Genomic DNA, 27,509 nt, shown 5'->3' with positions numbered 1-27,509 from the left:
CACTTGTTCTTTTCCTATTCTGGAGTATAGCCTATAACTAGAACGATACGTTTTTGCACATAAAAAATACGAAATGTCTTTAATCTGAAAAAGGAATTACGTGATTTGTGTTGCATTTCTTTCCCTTTTTCCTCCTGTCAATTTTTGTCATACAACTTTATTAGTCTCACAAATTGATTAGGTTACACATTCTTTTTGGTTGGGGGTGATATTCATATCCAGACTACATTGATTGATGTCAGTGGAGCCTTTGTAGCATATTCTCTAGAACTTCCCAGGATTTCTCTAGAAAAATCTAGAACATTTTACTTAGAAGTAATTAACTTTTTGATCTTCTTTTGTTCGAGTCCTGCTCGTAATTTCACATCCTTGTTTGTATTTTTGAAGAAAAAATTATTGTTTTCCTTATTCTGATCAGGAATTTGGTTCCACTTTCTGATCTTTGACTCAAAAAAAGATCAAAATGTTTCAATTAGTCAGTTGATTGAATTGACCGTTCAAGTACCCTCTTCACAAGAATTTCATAGTTTTGAAGGTCTACCACCGGGCGAAAGAACTCCTCTATTATTACGTCTGATTCTTCGAAATGTCTATTTTATACACATTTTATGTTTTTTGCTCTGGAAAATCAGTCAACCAGAAAGTTATGTTTTCTGTTTTCTTGACGTTGTTCCATGTTGTTATATATTTTCTGTCTTTAAGTTTAGGTATTCGGAACTTACTTGAAACTTTTTATTTTTCAACCCTACTTTACGTCAATACGAAACAGTGTACGGCCAAAACATACAACAAAAAACTACAAAAATTAGCTTCTGACTGTTTGCCAAGACTGAAGTTCATCGTGAGAAACTGTCAAAATACGTGTGAATCTTTCAAAAAACAAAAAGTTCTGAGTATTATGAAAACAAAAACTAATGAAAATATGAACTAATGAGAGCTACAGTTTAGTCGTTTGACAAGTATAAAACCATGAGGATCGAGTAGAAGATATGCATTCACTCCACTTCTAACTTTACCTTTTCTCATTTGAAGCAGATGTCTCCTGTCTTAATGGAGTGTCCTGACTCTCGGTGAGTAGCAAGGCTCAAGTCTGGAAATGTCGAGGCATTCCCATTTTAGGTAAATTTTTTCAAAGTTTCTCAAAAAGATGAACTTGTTACAAGTCGTTGTCCTAAGTAGTTTTAAACCATACTTGCAAACCGGGCCGAAATGGGCGTAACTCGCTTCAACGCAATTTTATTGGCTGAAAAATATACTAAAATGTAGATCTCGTCGAGTCTTATGTCCGTGATCTACGACGGATCGGATGGCCGTGATCTACTACGGATCGGATCGTTAATGTGCCGCTGGCCGAGAAAAGATGCCAAAAAACGTGAAAATCCTCAAAAAAACAATTTTTGCCCGGCCCGCGTTACATTAACGACTAGCCAGCCGGCCCGTAATAGATCACGGATATAGAACTCGACGAGATCTTCATTTTGGTATATTTTTCAGCTCATAATATTGCGTTTTAAGCGAGTTTTTAAACCAAACGATAATCAAAAACTATCACTCGTCTGTTCCGCTCGAAATTCTATCTGGATTGGTTCCGTTGGCTGCACATTAAGTTGTTTTTCACTTGAGTGAACTCTTGTTAGAACAGTAATCAAAAAAGCTTCTTATATTCTCATAGTTACCTTTTTCGTCCTTGCTTGCTCTATTTTCCAAAAGAAGATTCTAGAAATGCTCAGTACTCCATATATCTTCATTGGCATTTATACTGATCTCTTATCAAAAAAAGTTAAATCCACTTTTTGAATTCATCGAAATTTTGTACTTCTGTTTTCAATTGTATTTTAGACACCCCATATTGGTAACTTCTTGTTTTCCTCCGTCTTGTTCGCCCTAACAAATAATCTCAGAATATTGTCTAGGGGCGTACGAAGAAAAGTGGGCGTGACTAAAATACCAAAAATTGTTGTTCTTCGTTCTAGAATATCTTCTGATGCTTTGATCTTCTATTCTCACTTCCCCATCAATTATCCAACCCACGTATACAAGTTCTCATAATTACATACTAAATATTTTTTCCCATTTCTGAATCAAAACATCACCACGAAAACACTATTCTCTTTTCTGAAGCTAATTGATAGAAAAGAGAAAAAGAAATTCTGATTCATTCTTCTTACTCATTTGGAAAAGGAAACAAACGGGAAGTGAAAATATCCAAACGTTTTCAATTTTCTCTCTATTCACTATATCTATTTTCTTACGCTATTCTCTTACCTTACGGGAAAGGAAAACAACAATAACATATTCCAAATTCTGATCTCAGAATAATAAAAAATGCTAATCGACACATTGAGTTCCAGTGAAATGGCTGTCATCTATCTCGTCACTGAACTCTGTTGTTTGACTGCTGCCACGTTGAGCTTCGTTTTCAATGCATATATCATTTATTGTTTTTGGAGGTGAGTTCTGGAGTTATTCTTCCAGAATTTCTAAGTTTTACGTTTCTATGTTTTTAGGTTTTCTTTAAGTTTGTTAGGTTTGGGTTTTCAGGTTTTAGGTTCAGGTTTTATGTTTAGGTTTTTTCTAGGTTTCTAGGTTTTTAGGTTCTCTAGGAGATTTATTTATACACCAATAACCTGATTTTTTTCAACTTTCTTACTGCATTGTGTTAAACCTTAAAGAAAGAAAGTGCAACGGAAAAATTTTAGCGGTAGATTTCAGCTGACTACTGTGAAAATTCCAAGAAAGTTTTAATACCGTAGCTTTGAAATGTATTATAATGAAATTTTAGCCTTTCGGCTTACTTGTTTTGTTGTTTCCTTCTTTAGTTATTTTTCTTCTTGGTTTCTAGAACAGAAAGCTTTTTCAGATTTAGCTTTCTAATAAGAACTTAGAAAGTTAGTACCGAGAAAATATCTCTAAAACTGATTTCCGACCAGGGTTGCCGCCGAAAAAAATGTGTTCCGAAAAAATTTCCGAAAAGTTTTTTTTTTCCAAAATACTCCCGAAAAACCCGAAAAACCGAAAAAATCTGTAAACAGTTGCAATTGAATTGGGAAAAAGTGAAAGTAGCTAGAATCTGTCAGCAGTGTCCTTAAAATCTACCTGCTGTTCATAAACCAACAGTACGATATTTTAGAAAAAAGATTCCCGCGGCTGAAAATCTTCGTCTCGCTCTCTACCTAGCAATTGGAGACTTTGGATATGCCGCCGCTTCCCTTATTCATATCGGTTATCTGGCATGGAACTGGTCGAACGTGTATCTGGACTACAATCCGTATGTGATAATATTCACCAATTCGTTTCTGCCAGCCCATTTGAAAATAGTCGTGGTTATTAGCTGTTCGATGGCATTGGATAGATGTCTGGTAGGTCGTTGATCATTGTGTTTTCTGGGTAGACAAGGAGAATTCTGATTCATGTGAGGTCATTTTCAAATATGCAAAAAGTTCACACAATTTTTTGTGTGAATTTTTCCAGTTAGTCACATTTTTTATGAGTCAGAATTAGAAAACTTCAAAAGAGAGACAATAATTGCTATGCATCAAAAATAGAGAGTTTCATCTAGAAAGTTTCAGGCAATATTCTTCCCAGTTGTCTACCGTCAACTCAGCAAAACATACTTCGCTAACTGTGCAATGGCTTGTGGATACTGTTGGTTTTTCTTCGATTACTTATTCCAAATGCTCACTGCTCCCTATAAAAGAATGCCTAACTGCGGAACAATGGCATGTTTTGTGAATCGTACTTTTCTGATGTATGTCAGCTATTCCAATACGGTAGGTAACAATAAAGAGAATGAATATTTAAGATTCAATTTCAGATTGCTGGTCTTTTAATAGTCTTGATGAGTATATTCGTTTTTGCTGGTATTCGGAAAATATCCGCCAGAAAGATTGGAGCTTCTGTAATTACTAATTTCTGAAAAATATAACCTAAACTCATTTTGCTGTTCCAGACTGGTACAAAAACTACAAATGTGTTCCGACAAGCAAATCGGATTACTGTAGGAATACTGTTCTGCTCCTTGTTCTTTGTCACTATCCCGTCATTGCTGGTTACGGGATATGAAGAAATTACGGGTGTTTCGCTATTTGCCGAGCTTGGTCCATTTTATATTTGTGCAATTTTAGTGAATGGTATGACATTTCATTTTCAGTGCCCAATTGATCCCTATATAAGAAATTTAGGTTTCGCCGATGGTCTAGTATTCGTTATCGTCAATCGGAAACAAATCGGATCTCGTAACAGAACGCTCTCATCAACGGTGAGCACAGTGCATACACGGAATCGGACATCTCTTATAAATGGTCCACCATCTCGTGTAGCTGAATTCTAAATGTAGTCAATAACCACCTGTCTTGCCCGTACGTTTTTATGTTTGGTTCGAAATGTTGTTCTAATCGTTAGAGTCTAAATGATAAGAATTGATTTTTAGTTTCTTGTAACACAGTTTTTGTAAAAGCATGTAAAAGAATCATCGAGAACATATTATTTTTTGTTACTGAACAGTCTCATCTAAAAAGTAATTTCAGGGAGCAAAGAATACGGTGGCACCATTGCATCGAGCAAGTATTGCAGATTACTCTGTGGCACCTCCCCACGTCACTTCATCAGCACAACAACCTGATGTTTTGATTTGATTTGATTTCTATTTTTATTATTTCTTTAGAATTTGGTTGTATAATGTGATACAGGTTAATTAATATGTATTGCTTCGAGGTAATTTGTATTTATGCATTTTAAAGTTTGGAAAGTATTGAAGACATTCGGAAATAAATCAACTTTGATTTTCAGTCATTATCGATAGAGCATACATACACTGGGACTGTAAACACTTAGAAAATAGCTCTTTGAGACAGCTGTGTGGAAATTAATCAAAATATTAGGGTTTTTGACCTATTCTCGCATTTTTTTCAAAGTATTTTTTGTAATTTGTTATAAAAAAATGCGAGAATAGGCAAAACCTGTGAAAATCTGTTTTTAACAAAATTTTTCGAAACTTTTCGAAAATTCAGGTTAAAAGTGCTTAAATTAACATACATATTCACCTTTTCATTGAGTCTAAAACTGTTTCGAAAAAGTTTCGAAAATTTTCAAAAAAAAAAGTCAAGTTTTGGTTCAAAACGTGCTGAGCCGTGTGGGCCTGGCCAGGCCGGCCGAAAATATTTTATTTTGGCCCGCCCTGTGACAAGTCTGCATTTCCACTTATTCTTGCTCGTAATCCATTAAAAAGTTTACAAAAAAGGAACGCACCAAACTGATCATTTCCATCTCCAGCTCTAATGATCACTACAAGAAACTGTCATGTGTATCAAATCACGATTTCATGTTTTTTTGCTGATTTCTTTCTACACAATAAAACATGTAAAAAGTGTAGTCTTCTCTATTCTTCTCTTCGTTTCTCGCATCTTCTCATTGCCTCTTCCCTTCGTTAAAACGACTACATGGAACGTAAGCCACAGTGTACTCTTATCAATGAGACCACATCGAAGTGTATGTCTTCTTCTTTTTTCTCTCTCAACTTTTTATTAACATTCAGTTGTGTTTCTCGCCCACATATAGTCTTTCGATTCTTGAAGAGGTTCTCATTATATGGGTTCTTTTTGGTTTTAACTTTCGAGTTTCTTTAAAAACATAGGTAGCTAGCACGTTTTGTTTATAACTTATTTTCCAACTCTGCATTTTCAGATTAACACTTTCTAATTTTTCGCTATCCTGCTCATAATGTAGATTGACTCTGGAAATGTTATACGGAAGTAGTTTCCAACTTAATTATTTATGTATACAAGTGTTAGAAAGTATTGAAGATTTTAAGCTATGAGCTTAGGTTTGTTTCAGAGACAATTGTGTGCGAAAACCTGGTTACAGAAATACTGAGTTCTCGTTTTAATCTATCTTGCACAGGCTCAAAAACCGTGTTCCGTAACGATTTCACCGCCCTTCCAGACTTTCTAGTTTCATTAATTCATATTTCCAGAAAACTCTCCACAAATTCAAAAATGACTCCAACCAAGCCAAAGGTGTACATCGTCGGAGTCGGCATGACCAAGTTCTGTAAACCAGGATCAGTTGATTGGGACTATCCAGATATGGTGAAGGAGGCTGTCACAACTGCTTTGGATGATTGTGGAATGAAATATTCCGATATCCAACAAGCCACTGTTGGATATCTTTTTGGAGGTAAAAAATCTAAAAATAGTTTTTTCTCTCTGCAAAAAAGATAATGATTCGGATTAGACTCTAATTTCAAAGTTCAAAGCTTATCAAAAATTAGCAGAACTATGCAACATTTATTATCAGTACCGGAAAAAAGTTCCTTCGCTATCTTTTCTACGTCAGTAGACCAATATTTGCAGGAACGTGTTGTGGACAACGTGCTCTCTACGAAGTCGGACTAACCGGAATCCCAATTTTCAACGTGAATAATGCATGTGCTTCTGGATCTTCTGGATTGTTCTTGGGAAAACAGATTATTGAGAGTGGTAAGTGGATTTTTTGAAGGGTTAAAAATCTAGAAACGAAACCAATTTGTTTTCAGGAAACGCTGATGTTATTCTGTGTGCTGGATTCGAGAAAATGGCAGCTGGATCTCTGGAAAAGTTAGCGTCCCCAATTGACGATCGTGCTCTTTCTGTTGACAAGCATATTGAGGTCATGTCAGAGACATATGGATTGGAACCAGCACCAATGACTGCACAGATGTTCGGAAATGCGGCGAAGGAACACATGGAGAAATATGGTGAGTCAATCAATACCCATCCACCGGTGGCTGACCGCTCGCTCTAGGGGACGCGGTGTGCGTCTCGTTGCGGAATGTTGATTTACGGCAGCTCACTACCGTACTTTAGTCTTTAAAAAGTTTTATACTACGGAATTCGCAACGAGACCAACTCCGCGTCTCCGGGGTCGAACTTTGAGCGAACAGTCAGCCATGGGCGGATGGGTAATATGCATAAAGCATGTCTTAAAAGCAATAATCTCTTCCAACACTTTGAATTTTTTGAATGGTCAATTTGACCTACCGATCCTCCCACTCATTGAGGACATGTTTATAAAAACGGTGCATAATTCATTTCTTGCTCGTTTTTGCTTCCGCATTTTTATCTGCCAATTTTCAGGATCCAAACGTGAACACTATGCCAAGATCGCTTACAAAAACCACCTTCACTCGGTCCACAACCCAAAATCCCAATTCACCAAGGAATTCTCTCTTGACCAAGTCATCAACGCCCGTAAAATTTACGATTTCATGGGACTTCTGGAATGCAGTCCAACTTCTGATGGAGCTGCCGCCGCCGTCATTGTTTCTGAACGTTTCTTGGAGAAGAATCCACGTCTGAAGTCTCAAGCAGTTGAGATTATTGGACTGAAATTGGGAACAGATATGCCGTCAGTATTCCAAGAGAAGTCAAACATCAAAATGATTGGATTCGACATGATTGACAAGATCTCAAAGGAACTTTACGCAGAGACAAAGATCACTCCAAATGATGTTCAAGTAATCGAACTTCACGATTGCTTTGCTCCAAATGAATTGATCACTTACGAGGCAATCGGATTGTGTCCAGTTGGAAAAGGACACACAATTGTGGACAAAAATGACAATACTTATGGAGGAAAATGGGTGATCAATCCATCAGGAGGACTCATTTCAAAGGGACATCCAATCGGAGCCACCGGAGTTGCTCAAGCCGTTGAATTGTCTAATCAATTACGTGGAAGATGTGGAAAGAGACAAGTGCCAAATTGTAAGATTGCAATGCAACACAATATTGGAATTGGAGGAGCTGGAGTCGTTGGTTTGTATCGTTTGGGATTCCCACAACACGCACAATCGAAGCTTTGAGAGGGAAGATGGAATTGAAGAATGATTGCAAGTAATAATTGATTTGTATAATGTAGAAACTCTAAATAAATTATAAACTGTTTGTTTTGAGACAATTCAGTCAACACTCCACACACTGTTCCTATGAAAACAATAAAATTATATTCTCCCGCCCCCAACACAATCATTAAAACAGATCACACCTTGTAATGACCTGTGACGATTTCTGATCAAGGTTTTGACCTCTACCATCGATCCTATAACCTCCTCGACTAACCGTTTCATTTTGTTTCTGGCCATCATGTTCTGTATTCTTCTGTCACTTCTTTTTCTTGTCGCACTCCCAAATGATGTCACTTCATGTGATATTACTGCAACGCTTACTTCACAATCCTATTATCCAGTCTATGCAATGTTCACTTTTCACGACGGAAGGACGAGTGTGTGAGTTCGGTTCAATGGGCTTACAAGGTTATAGCATTAGCTTCAAACTAGATTATGTTAAGTTATTTGCAAAAAATTGGAAACGTGGGAAATTGAATAATATGAGCGTCCAGTTGTTATTTTCAGTCTCTATCTCCCCTCTTACGGTAGCTCTCAGTCAACTCGTATCACTGGATCCTTTTGTAGCTCAAGACCTACTAGACTTGATGTGAGTGTACCACCCTCTTCAGTTTTAACAATCTTCTGTCTTTCCAGGCCTACCGATCTTATCCTGGATACGGTGCATACCCATATGCTTCTAGTCAGGCTTTCTTGGAAGGAGTCGGATTTGTGAACTATTCGGTAATTGAATCGCTTACTACTGAATCTAATTAGAAACATTCTTTAGGTTCTGAGTGATGGAGTGTTCATGGGGGCAAAAGCAGGAGTAATGTGTGCCGCAGGAGATTGTGGGAGAGGATGATCTCCGGCACAAATGCAGGAATGCTGACGTGTGAAACTATTTATTTACCAATTCTCGGTCTACCTATTCCATTCTAACTCATCCTCAAAGTTTGATCTTTCATTTTGTGTTTTGCTTGAACATCTTCCCAACAACTAAATGTAAATTGTTATGTTATGGATGAGTAATTGTTGTTAGCTTTTCAATTTCAAGATAAAGTTTAGCTAAACATTTCGTTTTCTTAATGTTGGTCTGATAAGGGATAACAAAAAACAGAACATGGGAAAAGCAAAAAACACAGCAATCTTTGAAAAGCTCAAAAGTGTGACCTCATTTGTAAATGAGAAATCTTCTCGGAGATCAGATAGGGTGGGTAGTGGACGGTGATCTGGATGGACTTGGTGATGTTTTGAGAAAAGCAAGTCAACGTTCACATTGTTCATCGAGTTTCAGTAATTGTCTGAAATAAACCAAATTCACTACATATTTTAATGGTGTTCCAACCTTTGTAGTACTGGACGAAGGAAAACACAAAATGCAGCGAGTCGGGTCACCGAGAGCACATTAACTTAAAATAGAACTCAAGCTTCACCAGCTCATGGAATATCGCCTCTCCACAACAATCAACAATCTTCTTTCTGATAGAACAACATTTCTGATACACCTGAATCGTTTACAACAATTTGTAGTTTGATGTCAAGCCTAAACTTGATACTTTTTTCACCTGCAAAGTTATTTAAATTTTTCTTGAACTTTGAAATTTCACTCACTTCTTCATCATGGGTATCTGATCTCACCCTTGAACTCATAACTCATTATTTTTTTTTGCAATCCATTAAAACCTTGAACCCAATTATCTCCGTTAATTGCCCCGAACATTCCCTCCCCAATTGATCTCATGACTTCCTGGAAAGAACACCACAGCTGTTTTATCTGGTCAACAAAGTTAACTTTTTCAGTGGCTATTCTCGAAACAACATCGTCAATTTGTAGTTAGAGAAATAGTGGAGAAGAAAACAAAATCAAAAATACTGACAATTTTCTTCTTTTGTTTTTTCATTCATTCTTCGTGGTGTTTGTCGTCTTGATTCATCGTTCTGTCTGCTCATCCATCCGAATTTATTCCATCTGAAAAAAGAGGTGGTGGGTTTCTGAAATCACCTGATGATGTTATAATCTTCTTCAGACCTGTATAAGAATTCCCACATCAGTAATCATGATTTTCCTGGTAAACTCTACCTATCACTTATGGGTTCCTATTTATATATTCAATGGCGGAGAATACAAGTCACCTGTTATGGTTACTCTAATAATTTTTGAGTTTCTGATATCCGTATTCTGTGTTTTGTACACTCTGAAACTGTGCGAATTGATTTGGAAGATCCGAGTTTTCCATGTGAACATGAGCATTTTGGCTGTCGCATATCTGATTCAATACATTGAATGTTTTGTTGGAAAATGGTTGATGATGGGCCATCAAACGGGTTTGATCGGAGTGGAAGGTGAGAATTATGTTTGCCTTGACCGGTCCAAATTCATCCGTATTCGACAATGTCTAGGAATTTCTTGTTGGGAAAACCTAAAACTTATATTTGAAAAACGTATTAGCACGATACGCTTCTTTCAACCGCGCTCTACCGAAACCGAAGAAAATTGTGTGCGAAATTGGGAGACTCACAGAAAAAGAGACGTTTTTCAAGAGGATCTCGGTTGAGCGCAGTTGAAAAAACAGTGCCAAGCTAATATCCCTTCTCTAAATAAAAAAGGTGTTGGCAGAAAAAACGATTGAAAACCCTTTGAAACGACCTGTAATCTTTTTGTATTCCCTGGCAATATAACAATTATTTGAGGAGAGTTTTTCTTCAATCTTTCTAAAACAACTCGACTTCTGTTGCTTAAATAAAATTACCTGCCTTCTAGGTGTCCCATCTAACAGAACTTACATGAATTGGTGGACCAGTGATCAATTTTCCATTCCAAGAGTTCAAAATCCATCTGAACTGCTTCCCCTTCTCATCGGCGGGTGTCTCATCTGGCACTATCTATTTTCAATGATCGGTTTCATTTTCTCATTTTGTGCCGAACGAGCAATAGCCACTCTGCTATCAGGGTAAGGTTTTTCCTGGAAAACATGACTTGTTTATTTTTATTTTCAGAGATTATGAAAAGCATCAACGAAGATACATTTCGTCAACAATTCTGATCATTTCTCATGTGATAACTATCTATTTGAGTTATCAAACTTTCACAGAGAAAGTTGAATTTGTGCCAACAGTGATGGGTTGTATGATATGTGTATCTACGTCTTGTGTGGTGAGAAAATTAGAAAGATTGGATTCTAGATAATGGATTTTCAGACGTTTGTAATAATAATGATCGTGAATCTCAAGATAAATAAACTTCAGTCCAGTTCAGGAGGTTTGATATTCTATACTCTGGCATTTCGGTTTCAAGTCAAAGAAAATATCAGGGCATTGAAGGTGAATTCGGTTATGACTTCATGAATTGAAACTAGATATTGAATTTTTTAGTTAGCATACCGGGTTTTAGTTTGTATTGGAGTGTATATATTTGTATTATGTATAGTTCTATTCACACTGTTCTTCGATGTATTTCCGTCGCTCAATCAGTTTCTGATATTTCTTCTCGAGAATTGCATTTACTTGTGAGTTTTTCAATCTGAAAATGTTGGGGATGACTCTACAGATTCTGTAATTTCATCAAGTATGAGTCTTGTTGGTTACAGTCTGAAAATCTATCTAACTCTCAATCATTTAGCTCAAGATCTAAACTTTTCCATTGCAGAAACTGATTCAGAGACATCTGGACATCCGGACACACAGACACATCGACAGACGGGGGACCCAAAAACTTTTTTTTTCGCAATTTCTAAAAATTTTTCGTATTTTGAGACAGTAGGACGTACGGACATTTCAGACACACAGACAGACGAATGTTTCAATTTTGGTGAATCGAGACATCCTGAACATCCTAAAAACGACATTTTTGATCTTTCGGGACATCCGGACCTACTGACACACAGACTGAGATTTGGACAGTCCACATTTTCAAATCTGGAAAATTTGGACATCTGGACAAACATGCGCATAAACAGACGGGATAACGAAAATTTGCCATTTCAATGTTTCCAAATGATAACTCACAATCAGTTAGCTCACTTCACTAAAATTTCAAATTTCAGAAACCCTCTTGTCATCTGTTCCGTCGTCTTCTATTCCATCGAACCATGGCAGAAAGCCCTTATCCGCGAGTGCCCTATTTTCAAGTCACGTGTCTTCGTCTGCATCTTTTCCAGCTCAAAACTTGGAGCAGTCAGCTCAAAATCTTCGTTTGGTTATCAGCAAACGACTGATCTATACTTCACACAACTTCAAACATCTTGGCTCAAAAAATGAGTCAATTCGAGTGGAAACTTTTCATGAGTTTCCTTCGTTTTCTCCTTCAGATCTTCTTGTTTTTTTTCTCAAACTTTGTCATATTAGTATTTGTGTTTTTACCTCTTGAACTCTGTGTGTTTGATGATATTTCAAATAAATGGGTCCTTACTAATATATCTTCCATTTTTCTCATTCAACGGACATGAGTATCAATCGTTTGCATTTCTTCTAGTTCTGGAGATATTTCTTTCATTTTTATGTGTAATTATCACTCTGCGAATGTGCTGGGTTTTATGGTATACAAGAGTTTTCCATATCAATATTTCAATTATTTCAATTGCATATTTCGCCCAGTATTTTGAATTGCTAATTGGAAAAGCTCTTCTTATTTTATATCAATACGGGTTCTTTCCCATACCAGGTAATAACACAGAACTAACAATTTACAAAAAATACTTTGAAAAAATGCGAGAATAGGTCAAAAACTGTGAAAATCTGTGCCGGCGCGAGAAAAAAACTCTGCATCTCTCGCCGATACTCTCTCGTTTGATGTGGGGCGCAGTTGTAAGAAGGATTGACTGCTATTATTTCAGCACAGTTTTTACAACTGCGCTACACCGAAATTCCCTTGAAAAATGTCACTTTTTCTCTGAGTCTCTCAATTTTCTTCAGTTTCGATTGAGCGAAGTTGTAAGAAGCGTGCTCTGCTAATAATATAAGATATAAATCTAATAGTTAGTACATTCAGGTATCCCAAAATACCGTCCATTTCTCGGATGGGCAAACCTAGAACCATCGGAAATGCCTAAGATTCGAAGATTTCAAGACGCTTTGCCTATGTTTGTCGGATCTTTTTTAGTGTGGCATTACATGATGTCAATGGTCTTTTTCATATTTTTCTACAATTTGGAAAGAGTGATAGCCACGTTTCTTTTGGGGTACTGATGTTCATAGAAAAATATATTGAATTTCTTTTCAGAAGCTACGAAAAACACAGCAGATCCTACATGTCTATCTCTATTCTAATAGTTGCCAATCTATTAACTTTGTACATTTCATACATGCTGTTTTATTTTCAAATTGACTTTGTGCCAAGCACGATACTTGCCTTTGGTGCAGTGATACTAGCAATGATAGTAAGTCGTAGAAGTTTTAGTTGAAAAGTAATAATAAAATTTCAGATTTACCTGACTGTAATGCTTTATAATCTGCGGTTAAGCAATGAATTAAAGAATGACACTCTTTGGAAAAGATTGAAGAAGTTTGATAAGTATTCGTTGGCTTATAGGTTTCAGTTGGAAGAAAATTTGAAGGTTTTTCAGGTGAGATTTCTTATTTGTCATTATTATTTTTTATTTTTTTCTAGTTCCACTTATTTCAGCTCATCAAAAAAGTGATTCTCGCCATCGGAACCTACATATTCTTGAACATTCTCTGTATTTCTTTCGTCAATTCCAACATTTTCTCCGCTTCGTTCAACCTCACTCTCATCTTTTTAGTGGAAAACTGTATTTTATTGTGAGTAAACTCAGAATTCTAAAAAAAAAGAAGAAGTTTCTCAGAAATCCCCTACTAATTTGCACCGTCACCATGTGCTCCGTTGAACCGTGGCGCCTCATTTTACTCCGTGATGTTGATTTTGTGCTCGGTGGTCTGAGACTGAAGAAATTGGGTGTCGGAGGAAAAGTTCATGACTTCAAGAAGCCGACGGATATTCTGAGAGACGGCAAGACGATAGCTCTAGAAGAAACTAATATTTATTTTAGAGATTTGAAATCTATGTGGGCTTAGAATGAACCTTTGACCTCATATACCTTGAGGAAATAGCTAAAAGATTCCAGACACGCTTAAAAATAAAAATAAGTCTATGTATTCCGAGTGACGAAACGGACAGGCCAGGTGAATATAGATACAACTGCTGCTATATCGAGAACGAGACATTTGTCATTTTGACACATTTTGACTCAGCCACCTCAATTTTTAGTTCCTATTCAGTATTATGATTATCAAAATTGTGAACCCATCCTCCGACCCTTATTACATTTGTCTTCCCGTTTATTTTTATAAAGATCCAGATGAAATCAGCAAGTTGGTGATATCAATTGAACTCCTTCTATACACTTTTTGTTTTTATATTGTCACTATGAAGTTAAGGATTTATCTGAAAATTCGAAGGTTCCACCGAAATTTCTTGATTTTGAGTGCTCCAATCTTTGGGTTATGGTATGAAGCGATTATAGCAAAACTCATTACAATGGCCTATCAGCTGAAACTGTTTTCCACTGGATATGATATAGGAGAACACGTGGCAATGTGGACGAGAAATCCAAAGAAAATGTTGACATTGGAGTCGTTGGATGGGTTGGAGATGCTTCTGATTGCCGGGTTCATGGAATGGCATTATTTGTTTTCAGTTATTTTTGGAGGACTTTCAGTTTGTATCGAGAGAGTAATAGCATCCATGTTAATCAAGTGTGAAATCTGAGAAAATCATGAATCTAATCTCAAATTTTCAGAAATTACGAAAAGAATACCAAACTTTGTACTCCTATCTTTCTAACAGTAATCACTCAACTTCTTACAATTTTTTTCACGTTGCAAGTATTTTATGATCGCTTGAATATCATTGCGGCTAACATTATATGGATAGTTTGCTGTATTTTGGCTTGTACGGTTAGTTAGAAAGTTTTCTTCATAAATATAGGATAATTCGTTTTCCAGATGCACTTCATGATCAAGAAAACTAACAAAGACTGGCAGAGAAAAATGAAGAATCCAATGCGGAAAGATATATTCACAGTGTCTCAACAATTTCAAGTCAAGGAGAACTTGAGAGCAGTTGCGGTGAGATTTTAATTCCAATTTAAATATCTCATTTAGTTCTTTCAGCTCTCCCAAAAACTGCTCTATTCTTTATTCGGAGTGATTGCTGTTGGAGGACTTGGAATAGTCGTTTTGATATTTGAACTTGTTCCTCCTTTTTTCTGTCATTTCCTGGAGAATATCGTGTTTTTGTGAGTTCAAGATATCCGGAATTTTTTCTTACTTGCAAATCGAGGCAATGCGTAACTCGCTCAAAACTCAATATCAAAACCTGAAAAATATACCAAAATGTAGATCTCGACGAGTTCTATGTCCGTGACCAACTACGGACCGGATGTTTTTCCGTTAATGTGCCACGGGCCGGGCTAAAATGACTTTTTTGGTCAAATTTGCGTTTTTTGGCACTTTTCCCCGGCCGGGGCATAGTAACAACTAGTCATTCGCCCCGAGTAGGTCACTGACATAGAACTCGTTAAGATCTACATTTTGGTATATTTTTCACCTCATGATATTGAGTTTTGCGCGAGTTACGCGCCGTCCTGGTTTGCATGTATGATATTTTCCGTCATACCAATTTTATTTCCAGAAATCCGTACCTCATCAGTTTCGTCATAATGTACAGTCATCCGTCCTGGAAAGAACAGTTCAAAAATGCACTTCCGTCCTTCAAAGTGAGCAGAAGACCTTCAAGAATTGACGTTGCAAGTGTGGAACCCTTTGATGATTTCAAGAAAAAATCAATACAAGAGACGGATATGTATTTCAAACAATTGAATGACTCATGGATTTAGAATAAATATATTGACCCCTTTTGTTTGATTGCTTGTGATATTCTCAAGTCTTAAATGATCTGATTTCTTCGAATGACTCACTGATATCAATTTTTTTCAAAATTACAATTACTTAGCAGGTGGTATTCCCTAACTTCTGTCTTCGAAGAAGCGTGATTTGTGTCTGGCATAAAGTTTCAAACTTAACGTCATATTCAACAAATTTTTTATTCAACAAAATCGCAAGAAAGCCTTTCACAAGGTGCCTAGTATTCTTCGGACCTCGTCCAAGCAAAAGTGGATGTCTTTGGGGTTGGCATCGAGCACATTGACGACACGAGTCTTTGAGATCAGTTTACATGAGAACCACTTGATAGCTTCTTCTGAAAAAACTTAATTTGTGTTTCATATTTTGATATTGCAGACAAACCTTTATGAAAATAGATATCGTATTTGTGCTTATACTCGTCTATGAACTCCTCGAGAGCTTGAATTGGAACCGACTCTCTCGAGAGATCGATCGTGTAGTAGAAAAGAATGACTGTCTGAAAAAAAACTCTGCAATTGTCATCTCCATATTTTCAGTTATCCTCACCTTGTCACTGTTTCCAACTGCCTCCAAAATCTCCGCTGAGCCATTCAAATGACGGAACTTGTTCTTTAATTTCATGTTCTCCACCTTTTGCTGACACTTGAAGATCAAATAATGCAAGTTGAAATGTCTTGCTTCCTCGCAAATTTCATTGATTTCGATTTCTGATTCCGGTAGAAGAATCTCTTTGTCACGGATGTAATCCAGAAGTTTAAGAAAGTGCTTTGGATCTCGATCCACGAAGAGTGGTTCAAGGTGGGGCTGAAAAAAACGAGATTTAAAGTGAAAGCTAACAAATACTTATACTTACGTTTTGGTTGCTTACTGCCAAAAGATTGAAGAATCCATCATGACGGGCCAAACTGCTTTTTTCCGCATGGATGACTGTACCACGAAAGTTGAGTTTCAGAATGCCTGACATTCCTGAAAACAGAGAGTATGGTAGGTTTGAGCTCTTAAACAAGCGAAGAAAAATAATTTTGTAACTAGTTGTTTTTGACACTACAATTTCGAATAGAAAATATAAAAGCTCTTATGGGGTTATTCAGGTCATGTAAAAATGTATTTTAATACATTTTTTTCTTATTCACGATAGTCGAAAAACTATTTTTTACAAATCTCTACCGTTGGTCTAACAGCATATTTCCCTTTTTTTGCATTTTTCGACATGCGTATGTAGAAAAACTGTCAAAAAATTGGTTACAATGTAGAAAAATGGGAGAAAAATATGTATTAAAATACATTTTTCACCGGTCGTGAATAAGGAAAAAATGTATTAAAATACATTTTTACATGACCTGAATAACCCCATTAAACCAGAGTGTTTGAAGATATACATAAGAGTGAAACATAACAAAGGAACTGTACAGCTTTTTTCTAATGGTGTTATTCAAGATATGTAAAAATGTATTTCAATACACATTTTACCTTATTCGCGAACGGTAAAAAAAGTATTTTTACACGTTTTTCTTCCATTTTTTAAACATTTCTCCCCCTTTTTTGACAGTTTTCTGCATAAGCATGTCGGAAAATGCAAAAAAGAGGAAACACTCTGTTAGACCAACGCCAAACTGAGATTCATAAAAAGTAGTTTCTAGACGCTAGTGGATAAGGAAAACATGTATTAAAACACATTTTAACATGACCTGAAAGAACCCCATAACAATTCAAAAAATATGAAAGGAAGACAGCAATGAACCAAGAAGAACCAAGGAGAAAGAATTCAAATATTCCGACACAAATGATGACAAACAAAAGAAGCCTTTTTCTTCTGTTGACCGTCGGTAGAAGCCGTTGAAACTTCAAAGAAATATCAAAAAGGAACAATGGTTGCTGTGACATGAGAACGGACGGTCTTCCGACAATTGTCCAAAAATGACGTAATTTGACTTTGATTTTCAAATCAGCTACACGTGTTCTATGCTGCAATCAAATGATTCGTCAAATCTAAAACTTTTGTGGAAAGGAGAAAAGTAATTAGCAGCAAGATCTGAAAGATAATTTCTCCTGAAACAGCAACACATTTTTCTGATCTTTAAACACCTTTTCCAATAAAATTAGGGGTGGATTGAAGGATTGAACAGCTGAAAATATCTCTCTGTGGTGTTTAAAACTCACATTGATTCAATTCCAGTCTTTCTCTCAAAAAGAATGTTGATTAGAGTGATACGCTCACAAAACACAACTTCTTATTTCTGGTTGCCATTGTTCTTTTACGATGAACCATATTGGGCACAAGTTGTCCACTCATTCATCGAGATATTTCTCTACATTTTCTGCGGTTATGTTGTTTCAGTTTCCATTAGAATAATGCTGAAAGTTCGTTTATTTCATGACAACTTAGTGTATATCGGCACTCCAATATTCGCATTATGGTCTACTCTGATTTCGGCAAAACTTATTGTTATAGCTTATCGATTGAAATTTCTAAAAGTCGATTATGAAATAGGAGAGCATATTACTCTATGGACTGATAATCCTGATAAAATGTTGACAGTCAATTCCACGGAAGGCTTGGAGCCTTTGATGCTCGGAGGCTTTTGGGTTTGGCATTTCGGATTTTCAGTTATGTTTGGATCATTTGTAGTAGTTGTCGAAAGGGTTATTGCATCGATGTTGATTGAGTGAGTTACTGACCTTAAAATGGAGATTTTATGAATGTTTTTCAGCAACTATGAACTCAGTACTGACTTATACATCCCTATAATTCTTAACACAGTTTACCAACTCTCGACTATTTCCATTTCCATCGCATTAGTTTTCAACAAACTTGGAGAAATTGTACTGAATGCATCGTGGATTACCTGTTTTACTATTTCATTATCGGTGGGTTATTGTATCAAAAGGCATATCATCTGAAGTGTTTTCAGATGTATTTTTATATCAAAAGAATAAATAAAAGATGGCTCCAAGAAATGGAAGATCCTAATCGGAAGCGAGTTTTTACAGTTTCTCAGAGATTCCAAGTAAGAGAAAATTTGAGAGCACTCGCATTCGGAAAACGAATCGTTTTCACCGTAATGGGCTCTCTGATATTCTGTGGAATTGGAATGGTTGCTCTTTCTCATGATATTGTACCCGCATTTCTACTTCACATCGGGGAGAATCTTCTGTTTTGGTAATCAACTTAAATAGCCATGTATAATACAATTTGTGTTATATTTCAGTCATCCACTATTCGTTTGTGTCGTGACAATGTACGGTCATCCTTCATGGAAGTCTCGATTCAAAAGATCATTTCCGAGAATTCATTTCTTGAGGAAACCACCGAATCGAGTTGTCAGTGTAGAGATAATGGAGGATAATGTGAAGAAGTTGTCCTTAGAAACGGATATTTATTTTAAGCAATTGAAGGATTCTTGGATTTGAATTAGAAAATAAAGCTTTCATCTAACTAGGGAATGTTGTAGATGGGGTATGGAGTTATAGCAAGTGACCTATATCATTGGAAAGCTGAGAAAACCCTGATTCCAAACATATATTCAGTTTTTGCCCTCGAGGTCTGGTATTCGAGAAAAACGAGGTCAAAGTCGGGAAAAGCAGAGAATAATTGCCTTTTTAGACTAAAGGCTTGATGCCTAGGGCTCGAAGCAATTGTATTAATACCTTGAGATTTGGTAAAGTTTTCAGAGAGTTAGAAAGATTTGAAAAGTCGCAAAAAATTTTTAATGCAATACATTTTGTTGAAAAATTAGACTTTTGAGCCTAAAGCTGCACCAGAAACACAAATTTTCGGTTTATCTGTCTGTCGGTCCTAATGTCTGCATGTCCAATAATCCCAAAAAATTGATTATGTTTTCAGAAAGTTACAAAGTTTTGAAAATTGCAAAAAAAATTTCGCGTGTCAGAAAAGTAATAATCTATCATTTTTGCCAAAACTTTGACCTTATTTTTCTCAAATACCAGAACTCGAGGGCAAAAACTGAATATATATTTGCTGCGGACCCTCACAGTTAGAGAAATTTAGTTCTGAAAAATTAAGGATATTTTTCCGGTGAACTCACGGTCACAGTTTGTTTTTTGAGATGTTTTGGTTCCACAGGCCGACAATAATTTTGCTTTTCGTGAACATATAAAGTAAGAAATCAGAACTTGATGTTTGAAAACTCAATTATTGTTTTGGGAAACAAATTAACCATTTTCATAAGCCTCCTACCGCCAACAAATTCTCTTTTCCAGGTGAAATTTTATTCTAGTCTGAAAACAAGCACTGCACCCTCATAAAACGAGAGTTACCCGACAACAAGCGTAACTTAATAGCATCTATCGGCTAAATAAATTCAAGTGACTGCGTACTTTTTCACCGCTGACTTTTGCTTTTTCTCATTGATTTATTCGATTACGTCACTCCGAAACATCCGATTCCGAGAAACTAGATTAAAAAAGAGAGAGAGAGAAGGGGTTGTTATGTACTTGTACTTCCCATAATAGGCAGGTGTATCTTAAAAGTATCATTCATTTTCTCTATCTTGAGTTGCTTCTTCAATATTTAATTCTCTATAAAAGAATGATCATCAAAAATGTGGATCCATCCACCAGTATTCCCTATCTTTGGTTACCGGTGTTCTTATATCCAGAGCCTACTATAATGAGCCAAACGATTGTTGTCATAGAGCTTATTCTTTATATTATCTGTTTTTACATTGTTGTTGTTAGTCTGAAAATATTCGTTCAAGTCCGGATGTTTCATCTCAATTTTATCATTCTGGCAGCCCCTATTTTCGGTATTTGGTGTGAGCTGATTATCGGGAAACTGATAACAATGGCCTATCAATTAAAAATATTTTCTGTTCGATTCGAAATCAATCAATTTTATGTGTTATGGACAGATGATCCTGATAAAATGTTGATCGTTGATTCGTTCAAGGGCCTCGAGTTGCTGATAATTGCTGGTTTTATGGAGTATCATTACATGTTTTCGGTGGTTTTTGGTGCAGTTGCAGTTGCAATCGAAAGAATTTGTGCGTCAGTTTTGATTGAGTAAGTTGAATTTGAATAATTTGGTTAACAAAGTTGCAAAGTATCGGGATATATATAGTTTGAACTCGAGGGGTGTCGAAAAAAACAAAGAACGAGGTACACACCAGAGCAGGTGAATTGAAATGAATTATGTCTACGTCTGGAATTGAAGAGTTATGATTCAGAATACACTGAATCAGAGAAAATTTTTACCATGGTAGTTGTGATATAGGTGGTACTAATCTGAGTCTCAAAATTTTTAGTTTTGGAGCATCGACTAACAAAGGAAGGCTTTGAGGACAAGGCATTCAAACGATATATAAATTTGGTCATAGGTACTTCGGGGAGTTCATTTCTGCCATAAAAATTGGCTAAATATCTCTGCGAGTCGAGTTATGAGCTCTCAAACTTTTCATATGGTTAAGCTTTTTCACATGGAATTCCGAATCGGCAGCATATTTGCCACCGCGCGTTAAATATGTGCTCCCCAGCTATCTACCCGTGCTCGTACGTTGGAAAAATGAAGACAGATTTGCGTACACTATTTGCCCATTCGGAATTCCAGCTTAACCATATGAAAAGTTTGGGAGCTCATAACTCGGCTCGAAAAGACACTTAGTCGATTTTTATGGCAGAAATGGACTCCCCGTAGAGGAAAATACCTGTGACCAAATTTATAGATCGTTTGAAAGCCGCGTCTCCAAAGATTTCCCATGTGAGAGTGTAGTCTTTGAACCCAATGTTGTGAAATTTTGGTCTGGTCAACATTCAGAACCCTAACTTTTTAGCAATTACGAATCGACCAACAAGATTTTCATCCCTATTCTTCTCACTATCGTCCTACAAATCCTCGCAATTCTGGTTTCCTGTTTAGCTCTATTCCACAAACTTGACATAATTACAATTAATGCCACGTGGATTGTCAGCTGCATCTTTTCGTCAATTGTAAGACTTTCAAAGCAAACCGAAACAGTTTATCTAATCCTTCAGATGTTTCTCCTCGTCGAACGAATCAATGAAAAGTGGCGTGCTGAAATGGAGAATCCTCACTGGAAACGAGTTTTTACAATATCTCAGCGATTCCAGGTCAAGGAGAATATAAGAGCGCTGGATGTAAGCTCCTCTCCGAATGAGTTTTCAAAGCTCATTTTCTTCTTTTTCAGCTTGGAAAACGACTAATCTTCTCCGAAATCGGCACAATTTCAATAATTGGTCTTGTGATAGCTGCACTTTTACTGGAATTGGTACCTCCATCCCTATGTCATATCGCAGAGAATGCACTTTTCTTGTGAGTTTTTAAAAGATGCAAATTTCAATCTCAAACTTCTTTTTTTCTCAGAAATCCATTTGGCATCTGTACTGTTGCAATGTTTAGTATACCTGCGTGGAAGAAAAGATACAAGAATTCATTTCCAGCTTGTTGTCGATTGAGATCAAGGAATGCGAGAGTGGACGTGGCAAGTATGGAACCAATGGAAGAATTTAATAAAAGAATATCAATAGAAACAGATATGTATTTCAATCAATTAAATGAATCTTGGATTTGAACTTGTTGGGACGAAACATTTTATAATAAATTTGAAGTACAGTGCCGGTCAAAATTAAGTTTTTAATTAAGTTTTGCTTTTTTCAGTTGAAAATGCCGAACTTTGAGAATGCTTCATAATAAAACTAATTGTCCCACAAAATAACTTTTTATGGATCCTACAGATCAAGAGTAGAGCTTCATTTTTGTAGTTGACAACTTTTTTGTACGAACACTCCCTAGAAAGCATATCGACAAAGTAATTTCTCCCTCAAATCGACCCATTCAGTGCAAAAAATAGTGCGATTTTTGAGCTGTGGACTTAAAATTACTATAACTCTTTAGGAAGTGCCCGTGCAGAAAAGTTGTCAACTACAAAAATGGAGGTCTACTCTTGCTCTGTTTGATCGAATAAAAAGTTATTTTGAAAGACAGTTATTTTTACTATGACACACTCTCAAAGTTGAGCATTTTTAACAAAAAAGGGGAACTTAATACAATTTTGAGCGGTACTGTATGTGCGAAAAAAGTGGAAAAAAAAAGAAATATTAAGAATTATTTTATAATAATAAAAAAATTCGCATAGACATTGCATTAAGATTCAAGATACTTCAGTTTGTCCACACCTAGTTATTCATAGTTGTCAAGGCCCGGCCGGGACCTTGACAACTATGTAGTTATCCATTTTCGCCAGAAACTCACATGAAAGTCGAAATTGTTCTTGACGATCAATATACTTTTGAATTGATTCATCGTCCTCTTTTGGATGATTGACTAGAATGAAAGTGTCTAATATCAAGGATAAATACAAGTCGACAGAGAAAACAAATGAAGAAATAAAAAGTAGAAGGCATTCCAGTGGCCATCTTATCTGAAAAAAGCTCAACTCATAATGCATAATTAAATAAGCTGGAAAAGTTTAAAATCTTTCCAAATTAAAACTTACCGATTGGTTGAGGAAAAATATTGCTCCAAGAATATGAAGCATTCCTATTACGACAACATATACGTTAAGTTTCGAATACGGTTTGAATTCAGCTGGTATTTGAACATATCTCATCCGCCTAATACTGGTGAACATGACAAAACAATAGATGATTGGAGTGAATGGAAGTAAACATCCCATGAAAAGTTTCTGAAAAATGAGAAGTGTTGATAAATTACAAATTTAAGAGAAGTACTTCCTAAAAATGACTACAAACCTCTCTCTGATCTGTTAGAACTACTGATGCCAAGAATATTGAGTTAGAAATTAACATTCCGAATAGACCCCATCGTATATCCGTCATATCTGTTTGCACGCGATATGAATAAATGAAACATTCTAAAAAAGCCATACACGTAATCATCCCTATAGGAACCAGTATGAATATCCCTGGCAAAAAATTTTCATAATCAAAAAATATCCATATGTAAACTCGTTCAACTTTCTGCAGCTAGTTAGAGGTTCTGGCGACTTTCTGCAGCAATATGGAGGTTCTGCCGACTTTCTGGAGAAAAATGGCACGAACTTCTGACTATCTGCAGCTAGTTGGATTACATTGGTGTACGACCTATTTTTCGGTCCATATACTCGCAACTTTCTGCAGCAACTTGCAACCTCTCCTCTCTTTTAGAGATATCGTGTGGGCGCCCCCGACTTTCTGTAGCAAATTGGAGGGTGCCCCCAACTGTCTGGAGCAATTTTCAAGCGAAGCGTGTCCGCGTTGCGTGCTTTGAGGTTTTTTTTTCATGAGATTTTTCTAATTTTTTTCCGTTTTAAACCGATTTCGTTATTTTTTTTTGTTGGTTTTCTGACTTTAACTTAAACGAATCTTGTTTTCAGCACAAGGAAAGTCATGGAATAGAGAAAAGGACGATATAGTTGGAGCGGTGAAAGTGCCGGGTATCAGTGGAGATACATATGTTCATATTCCAGCTGTAACTGGTAGTCACAGGAAAATGAGGTAAATATTCAAAAGGGATGTGAGAATCTCACGATTTACAAATATACGGAGTAATAAAATAAAAAAGTACACTACAATATAGTCATTTTTACGAGTTTATAATCGTATTTTCTTTAAAAATCTATCCCAGGATAATTATATTGTTTGGGCGAAACATACACAGTTTGACGTTACGAAGATCGAAATATTTCAGATAAAGCTAGCAAACTCACAGATATCTCACAGAAAGACGGTTTTTTTTGCTAAAAAGGCGCGGTTTCTGGACAAGTTTTGTATTTGTATGTATTGAAATCCAATTTTGAAAAAATGTAAATGAGTGTACAGACTCGCGGTCAGACACATAATGCTTTGAAAACTGCTCGCAAGCATGCTCGAACACACACATGACTAAATTTAAAACAGTCTCCCCACAAAAACCAACATTTTTTTTGCAGATTAATCGGAAAAGGAAAGAAACGACTGCATTCGATAGGCCATGGTGAACAAGTGAGGAATTGTTTCTTATATTCAAAACAAAAAATATTTTCAGATTCGCTTGAAGGAACAATCTCTCAAGTACTTCTACAGTTTCCTATTAATGTGCCCCACGAATATTCATGGATGAAATCACTCTGATGACTCGTATATTTCATTTTTTAATTTTCTCTTTAATTTAGTTTAATAAAACTCTTTAATTTAATACAATTGTTTTTCATTTTATTGTTTCGTAATATTGGGAGGGTTTAATGAAGGATTGGCTTCACTTTCTGCAGCATGTCTGCCGACTTTCTGCAGCATCTCTGGCAACTCTCTGTTGATGGTTTACATACTGTCGCCAGAGATGCTGCAGAAAGTCGGCAGACATGCTGCAGAAAGTTGAACGAGTATACCGAGATGGAATTCGAAGGTATAGAATCAAATAAATATGAACGTAAACAGAATCCGATAGGAACGGAAAAGAGGTGAAATATGCCGAGTATTCGTTCAGAATCTCTCGAAAACTGTTGGGTTTGGAGACATCTTGAACTACAAATGGAAGTGCTTCGGATTTTTTGGAGGTATCGACTTTTATCGCGACCATCGTGTGTGTGGTCTGCAGAAGGTAATAGACAATGTAATGGGGGACAGAGGGATGATGTGTTAACCTAAGAGGTCAGAAGACGTGCGGAGTGAAGAGTGTACACCGATAAACATTCTGACGGGAGAGATACTATCTTATTAGTTAACAAACACCATATCCAGTAAGCATCTTCTTTTTTCATCTAGATCCGAGTCATGGCTCTCCAAGTCTTTTATATTCTAAAACAAGTTTACGTCGGTTTTTCTTATTATCCAAAACGTCAGTTGAAATCTGAAAGTCGATTTGTGAATGAATCGAGGGTAAAAACGTTTTTTTCCGGGCGTGAATAGCTCTATAAGTTGTATTTTGTTTAAAATTGAAAGAGAGACCAATACGAGTGATGAGGAGCCATGCGAGGAGTGACGTGTTCAACAAATGGATAATTCCGCTGGATTGGAAAATTTCCGAAGTCATTCGTTGGGTCAAAAGAAGAAATGTAGACAAGATTGAATGTGGTTTTATTCACAAAATACACAAAAGAGAAAAGGCGATCGAGGAAAAAATGAAGAAAGAGAAAGTATTGGGTAGGAGACCATGAAGGATGTATTTGGAAAGAGAAAGGAATTTATGAATCAAGGGCATGTAAACTTGCTGCAAAGGAAACACGAAACGATTTGAAGAACTTCCAGAACCCAATTTTTCATTTTGTTGATTTTTTCGTCGTACTCCGCAACTTGATTTCTGATATTTCCTTCCACTGTATCTTCCATTTCCTTGTCATGTTCCATTCTCAACAATCCTTCCATTTCCTCCAATGCCTTTCCCCGTTTCAATTCGATTACTGCGACTTCCCGGTAATCATTTCTTCTGCTTCTCCGGAGCTTTCTGATTTGGTACAGCCGGTTGTTATTCGCTTTCTGAAATTTTGAAAAAATTTTGGAAACAGTAGGAAAACGATAATAATGTTCAAAGAGGTGGAAAGCGGCACTTGTGAAGTTTGATATAATTTTTGAAACCTCTTCGAAAAATCCGAAATCGCCCGAATTCCAACTTCTTTAAATTTTTTATATAGGCCTGGTTCTCACTAAAATATGAACTTACAAAAGTGAGAATAAATGTTCCGACTTTCAGAAGACCAGCACAAGAAAAGAAGAAGACGTAGCCATGAATATTATTGTGGAAAATCGCAGCGATCAACAGTCCGACGGCAGCGAGTAAAAGTTCCATCAGAAACTACCATAATTTGTAGCACGGATACTTCTCGTCCCACCACATCGACATTGTTCTTTCGTTCGCTCCATAACACGTAGCGTAGAGAAGTCTTTGGAGAGTAGTGCCATCGAAAACGAAACCGGATAGGAAAATGCAAGATTGAAGGACCCCATGGAAGAATGCCATTGAAGTCGATTGGGAAGCGAAGTGCATCAAGAGAGCATTCGTTTTGACGACGACATGATAACATCTGATGTTGCTGAAAATATAGTAAAACTTGTTTTCTGTGCTTCAAAAACTTTAACGAACAATCCTCCTCTTTGCGAACTTCACACATCTTCTCCGTCGTAGATTTCCTTGAATGCGTAAGCGTAGAATCCGAGAGTCTAGATGATTGTCAATATCAAGTCGACATACTCCATCCGTAGCATCCATGTGGGAGGGTTGAATTCTGTAAGGATTTTTATAGAAACGGCTTATCGAACATTTAAAAGGTTTTATGGGGCTATTCACGCCCGGAAAAAAATTTTCTCGATTCATTTATCGGAAAAATAGTTGTTTCCGTTTTTCACAGTTTTTCCAGTAAATGAATAGCGAGAAACAACTTTTTTGGGCGTGAATATCCCCATTAGTTTCGTGCCTCACGAGTTTGGTGAATAGAAAGTAGGATTCAGTTAGACCACTGAACAGTACTTTGAAATTTTGAATAACTCACCGAGGGTGCGTCGTTGATGAGTCTCATCCAGAACATCAGCATCCAATATAACGGGGGCTCGTGGTCCATGATAGCGAATGATTGTCCGTGAGAAGAAAAGGAATAATAGCAATAAGAATAGCCAAGAGTGAATAACTAGCAAAGCTCACAACCAGCGAAACAAATTTCGACATTCCAGAAGCTTTTCGGTTCGAAAAAGTAAAAAAATTCGCGGCTGTAGATACTTCAGTTCCGCAAAATATAGTACATTCAGGAAGTTTTAACTCTGTGGGTCCATTATTCTTCTTATTTATTTAAAATAATTCCATTAATTCAACATCTCAAAA

At 36.5% G+C, this 27,509-nt stretch overlaps 11 protein-coding genes across 11 annotated transcripts; 8 read left to right on the top strand and 3 right to left on the bottom strand.

Moving 5' to 3' along the window:
- Positions 1-2,325: 2,325 nt before the first annotated feature.
- On the top strand, positions 2,326-4,634 carry GCK72_006708 (uncharacterized protein; the record flags this gene model as incomplete). The annotated part of the gene is made up of 7 exons (XM_003110112.2): positions 2,326-2,450; positions 3,131-3,359; positions 3,570-3,770; positions 3,815-3,898; positions 3,950-4,130; positions 4,182-4,258; positions 4,527-4,634. The coding sequence occupies 7 exons, from the start codon at positions 2,326-2,328 to the stop codon at positions 4,632-4,634; spliced, it is 1,005 nt and encodes a 334-aa protein (XP_003110160.2).
- A 1,359-nt stretch (positions 4,635-5,993) lies between these two features.
- On the top strand, positions 5,994-7,840 carry GCK72_006707 (uncharacterized protein; the record flags this gene model as incomplete). The annotated part of the gene is made up of 4 exons (XM_003109800.2): positions 5,994-6,174; positions 6,351-6,476; positions 6,533-6,733; positions 7,113-7,840. The coding sequence occupies 4 exons, from the start codon at positions 5,994-5,996 to the stop codon at positions 7,838-7,840; spliced, it is 1,236 nt and encodes a 411-aa protein (XP_003109848.1).
- A 280-nt stretch (positions 7,841-8,120) lies between these two features.
- GCK72_006706 (uncharacterized protein) lies at positions 8,121-8,726 on the top strand (the record flags this gene model as incomplete). The annotated part of the gene is made up of 4 exons (XM_003110201.2): positions 8,121-8,263; positions 8,390-8,471; positions 8,519-8,605; positions 8,652-8,726. 4 exons carry the CDS (start codon positions 8,121-8,123, stop codon positions 8,724-8,726), a joined length of 387 nt encoding a protein of 128 aa, XP_003110249.2.
- A 1,195-nt stretch (positions 8,727-9,921) lies between these two features.
- On the top strand, positions 9,922-12,121 carry GCK72_006705 (uncharacterized protein; the record flags this gene model as incomplete). The annotated part of the gene is made up of 6 exons (XM_003109863.2): positions 9,922-10,207; positions 10,626-10,815; positions 10,862-11,018; positions 11,063-11,185; positions 11,237-11,370; positions 11,908-12,121. The coding sequence occupies 6 exons, from the start codon at positions 9,922-9,924 to the stop codon at positions 12,119-12,121; spliced, it is 1,104 nt and encodes a 367-aa protein (XP_003109911.2).
- A 1,043-nt stretch (positions 12,122-13,164) lies between these two features.
- On the top strand, positions 13,165-13,894 carry GCK72_006704 (uncharacterized protein; the record flags this gene model as incomplete). The annotated part of the gene is made up of 4 exons (XM_003110153.2): positions 13,165-13,239; positions 13,285-13,425; positions 13,485-13,621; positions 13,666-13,894. The coding sequence occupies 4 exons, from the start codon at positions 13,165-13,167 to the stop codon at positions 13,892-13,894; spliced, it is 582 nt and encodes a 193-aa protein (XP_003110201.2).
- Positions 13,895-14,357: 463 nt separating this feature from the next.
- On the top strand, positions 14,358-15,717 carry GCK72_006703 (uncharacterized protein; the record flags this gene model as incomplete). Its single annotated transcript, XM_053725750.1, has 5 exons — positions 14,358-14,566; positions 14,620-14,776; positions 14,825-14,947; positions 14,993-15,117; positions 15,513-15,717. The coding sequence occupies 5 exons, from the start codon at positions 14,358-14,360 to the stop codon at positions 15,715-15,717; spliced, it is 819 nt and encodes a 272-aa protein (XP_053589944.1).
- A 234-nt stretch (positions 15,718-15,951) lies between these two features.
- GCK72_006702 (uncharacterized protein) lies at positions 15,952-16,709 on the bottom strand (the record flags this gene model as incomplete). Its single annotated transcript, XM_003109870.2, has 4 exons — positions 15,952-16,079; positions 16,127-16,241; positions 16,292-16,549; positions 16,599-16,709. 4 exons carry the CDS (start codon positions 16,707-16,709, stop codon positions 15,952-15,954), a joined length of 612 nt encoding a protein of 203 aa, XP_003109918.2.
- A 1,388-nt stretch (positions 16,710-18,097) lies between these two features.
- Positions 18,098-19,156, top strand: GCK72_006701 (uncharacterized protein; the record flags this gene model as incomplete). The annotated part of the gene is made up of 4 exons (XM_003109903.2): positions 18,098-18,411; positions 18,457-18,613; positions 18,658-18,905; positions 18,955-19,156. 4 exons carry the CDS (start codon positions 18,098-18,100, stop codon positions 19,154-19,156), a joined length of 921 nt encoding a protein of 306 aa, XP_003109951.2.
- Positions 19,157-20,549: 1,393 nt separating this feature from the next.
- Positions 20,550-24,821, top strand: GCK72_006699 (uncharacterized protein; the record flags this gene model as incomplete). The annotated part of the gene is made up of 8 exons (XM_053725749.1): positions 20,550-20,767; positions 21,535-21,691; positions 21,737-21,859; positions 21,910-22,034; positions 22,086-22,207; positions 24,097-24,217; positions 24,652-24,703; positions 24,747-24,821. 8 exons carry the CDS (start codon positions 20,550-20,552, stop codon positions 24,819-24,821), a joined length of 993 nt encoding a protein of 330 aa, XP_053589943.1.
- On the bottom strand, positions 21,725-23,560 carry GCK72_006700 (uncharacterized protein; the record flags this gene model as incomplete). The annotated part of the gene is made up of 4 exons (XM_003109780.2): positions 21,725-21,795; positions 22,974-23,142; positions 23,218-23,406; positions 23,474-23,560. 4 exons carry the CDS (start codon positions 23,558-23,560, stop codon positions 21,725-21,727), a joined length of 516 nt encoding a protein of 171 aa, XP_003109828.2.
- Positions 24,822-25,888: 1,067 nt separating the features above from the next.
- GCK72_006698 (uncharacterized protein) lies at positions 25,889-27,252 on the bottom strand (the record flags this gene model as incomplete). Its single annotated transcript, XM_053725748.1, has 3 exons — positions 25,889-26,173; positions 26,494-26,727; positions 27,184-27,252. 3 exons carry the CDS (start codon positions 27,250-27,252, stop codon positions 25,889-25,891), a joined length of 588 nt encoding a protein of 195 aa, XP_053589942.1.
- Positions 27,253-27,509: the final 257 nt, after the last annotated feature.

The sequence above is a fragment of the Caenorhabditis remanei genome, chromosome II (assembly GCF_010183535.1).
Source record: "Caenorhabditis remanei strain PX506 chromosome II, whole genome shotgun sequence".
Lineage (NCBI taxonomy): Eukaryota > Metazoa > Nematoda > Chromadorea > Rhabditida > Rhabditidae > Caenorhabditis > Caenorhabditis remanei.
The sequence above is the reverse complement of the archived record's forward strand: the minus strand, read 5'-3'. Positions and strand labels throughout refer to the sequence as shown.